Source organism: Brassica napus, chromosome A5 (assembly GCF_020379485.1).
Source record: "Brassica napus cultivar Da-Ae chromosome A5, Da-Ae, whole genome shotgun sequence".
Taxonomy (NCBI): domain Eukaryota; kingdom Viridiplantae; phylum Streptophyta; class Magnoliopsida; order Brassicales; family Brassicaceae; genus Brassica; species Brassica napus.
In genome coordinates this window covers 18,340,013-18,341,473 of record NC_063438.1, presented here as the reverse complement: position 1 = coordinate 18,341,473, position 1,461 = coordinate 18,340,013, and the positions used below count along the sequence as shown (strand labels likewise).

The following is a 1,461-nucleotide window of genomic DNA, read 5'->3' as shown; positions in this document are numbered from 1 at the left end:
AAAATTTACAAAATAAATGTTAAGTATAGCACAATGTTCTCTTTTAATAATATAGATATATGAAATTGATAAGAGAAATGTTAAAGATAATTTCTTAATAAGTTTGAGTGCATACATCTTAATTTAATATATGTAATAATAATATTTTAATAATTTTAAAATGAAAAGGAAATAAATGTTTAGTATAAAATTACTTGAGAATGATCAAAAGAAAAAAAAAAGAAGTCCGTCACGAATTAAATTTCAGTTTGATTTTACTGTCTGGTCCAATCTGAAACTTTTTGGAAAGGGAATACTTCCGATATCGGATTGAGGAAGTAGGGTGATGAACGGCGCATCTCCAGCTCATTCATCGGTATCGACAACAGCCGTAGCAGGAGGCGGTGGAAGCAGCGGAGCCGCAGCTGGACTAGACGATTTCCCATTTCCACCGGATATTCCTTCTATGCAGGACCGAAAGGACGAAGCCATGCGAGGTCTCTCTCTCTCTCTTTCCCTTCGATGTGTTTTCGCTTATTTAGGGAGCCGAATTTTCTCATAGATTTGGGATTGCGTCTTTGAATTGGATCCTTAGAATCATCTTTGTACCTTGTTTAGATATGATTTGGTACTCTCTGCTAATTACTCAGAAATAACTAGGGGACATGAGAGGATCAACAAATATTTTGGGTATTGATGATGCAGTTTTGAAAACTGATTTGATGGGAGAGCTAGAGAAAGAGGTTAAATCATTGGAAGAAGACAGTTGGATGTTCCAAGGTCCTCGTTCTCGTATCCATCTTATCTCCAGAAGAGGTTACTTGCTTCTCTCTCTCATTTATTCAAAACAATGATAGATCACTAAGACACACTGCTCATTCATATATTGGGTTTCTGAGTAGGTAACTTTCTCAAGAGAGACGGTGAAGCTGTGGTTAAATCAAGCATTGTTCAGCTGCCCAGATGATCAGATTTAAAGATGAAAAATTCAGGAAAAATGGGTTTGTGAAAGCTTTGCTTGATACATCTCTCTTTGGTTACAAATGCCACTAAAACGTTGACTCTCTTGTTTGTTTTTCCTCCCTTTCCTACTGCTATTTTTTTGTTAAAAAAAGTCACTGGCTTGATTGATGCCAAAAAGAAGAAGCCACTGTATCTAATTGATTTTTGAATCTAACATCTCAAGCCTCTGAATCAATGTTTCGTTTCCAGATTTTATATTTTACAACAGCATTTGGTTAACTGGTTGTTAAATCTTAACTCTATGGTGTTGTATAATGGTTGATTCCATTGAGTACTACAAATATCAAATCTGAGTTTGACCACAATGTATAAACAAACATTCCGTGAAAAGTAGTAAAATGAACAAGCGAAACACTTATTGGTCACAAGAACGAATTTCTCTTCTCTCAAGCTATTTCATGGCCAAAAACAGCAAAGTACTTCATACATATTACTCTCTCCTTGCAACTTAACGATCAC

The 1,461-nt window shown here is 35.4% G+C and overlaps 1 protein-coding gene across 1 annotated transcript; it reads left to right on the top strand.

The window, feature by feature from the left end:
- The first annotated feature begins 216 nt into the window (after positions 1 to 216).
- LOC125608741 (protein SAMBA) lies at positions 217 to 1,192 on the top strand. Its single transcript, XM_048779205.1, has 3 exons — positions 217 to 476; positions 685 to 795; positions 882 to 1,192. Exons 1-3 carry the CDS (start codon positions 326 to 328, stop codon positions 944 to 946), a joined length of 327 nt encoding a protein of 108 aa, XP_048635162.1. The 5' UTR covers positions 217 to 325; the 3' UTR covers positions 947 to 1,192.
- The last annotated feature ends 269 nt before the right edge of the window (positions 1,193 to 1,461 follow it).

What these genes read in the sequence shown, in the direction of transcription:
- LOC125608741 (XM_048779205.1), top strand. Translation starts at nt 326, where the DNA reads ATGAACGGCGCATCTCCAGCTCATTCATCGGTATCGACAACAGCCGTA. An exon ending in AAAGGACGAAGCCATGCGAG is followed by an intron (nt 477 to 684) that starts GTCTCTCTCTCT and finishes TTGATGATGCAG; the next exon opens with TTTTGAAAACTGATTTGATG. An exon ending in CCATCTTATCTCCAGAAGAG is followed by an intron (nt 796 to 881) that starts GTTACTTGCTTC and finishes GTTTCTGAGTAG; the next exon opens with GTAACTTTCTCAAGAGAGAC.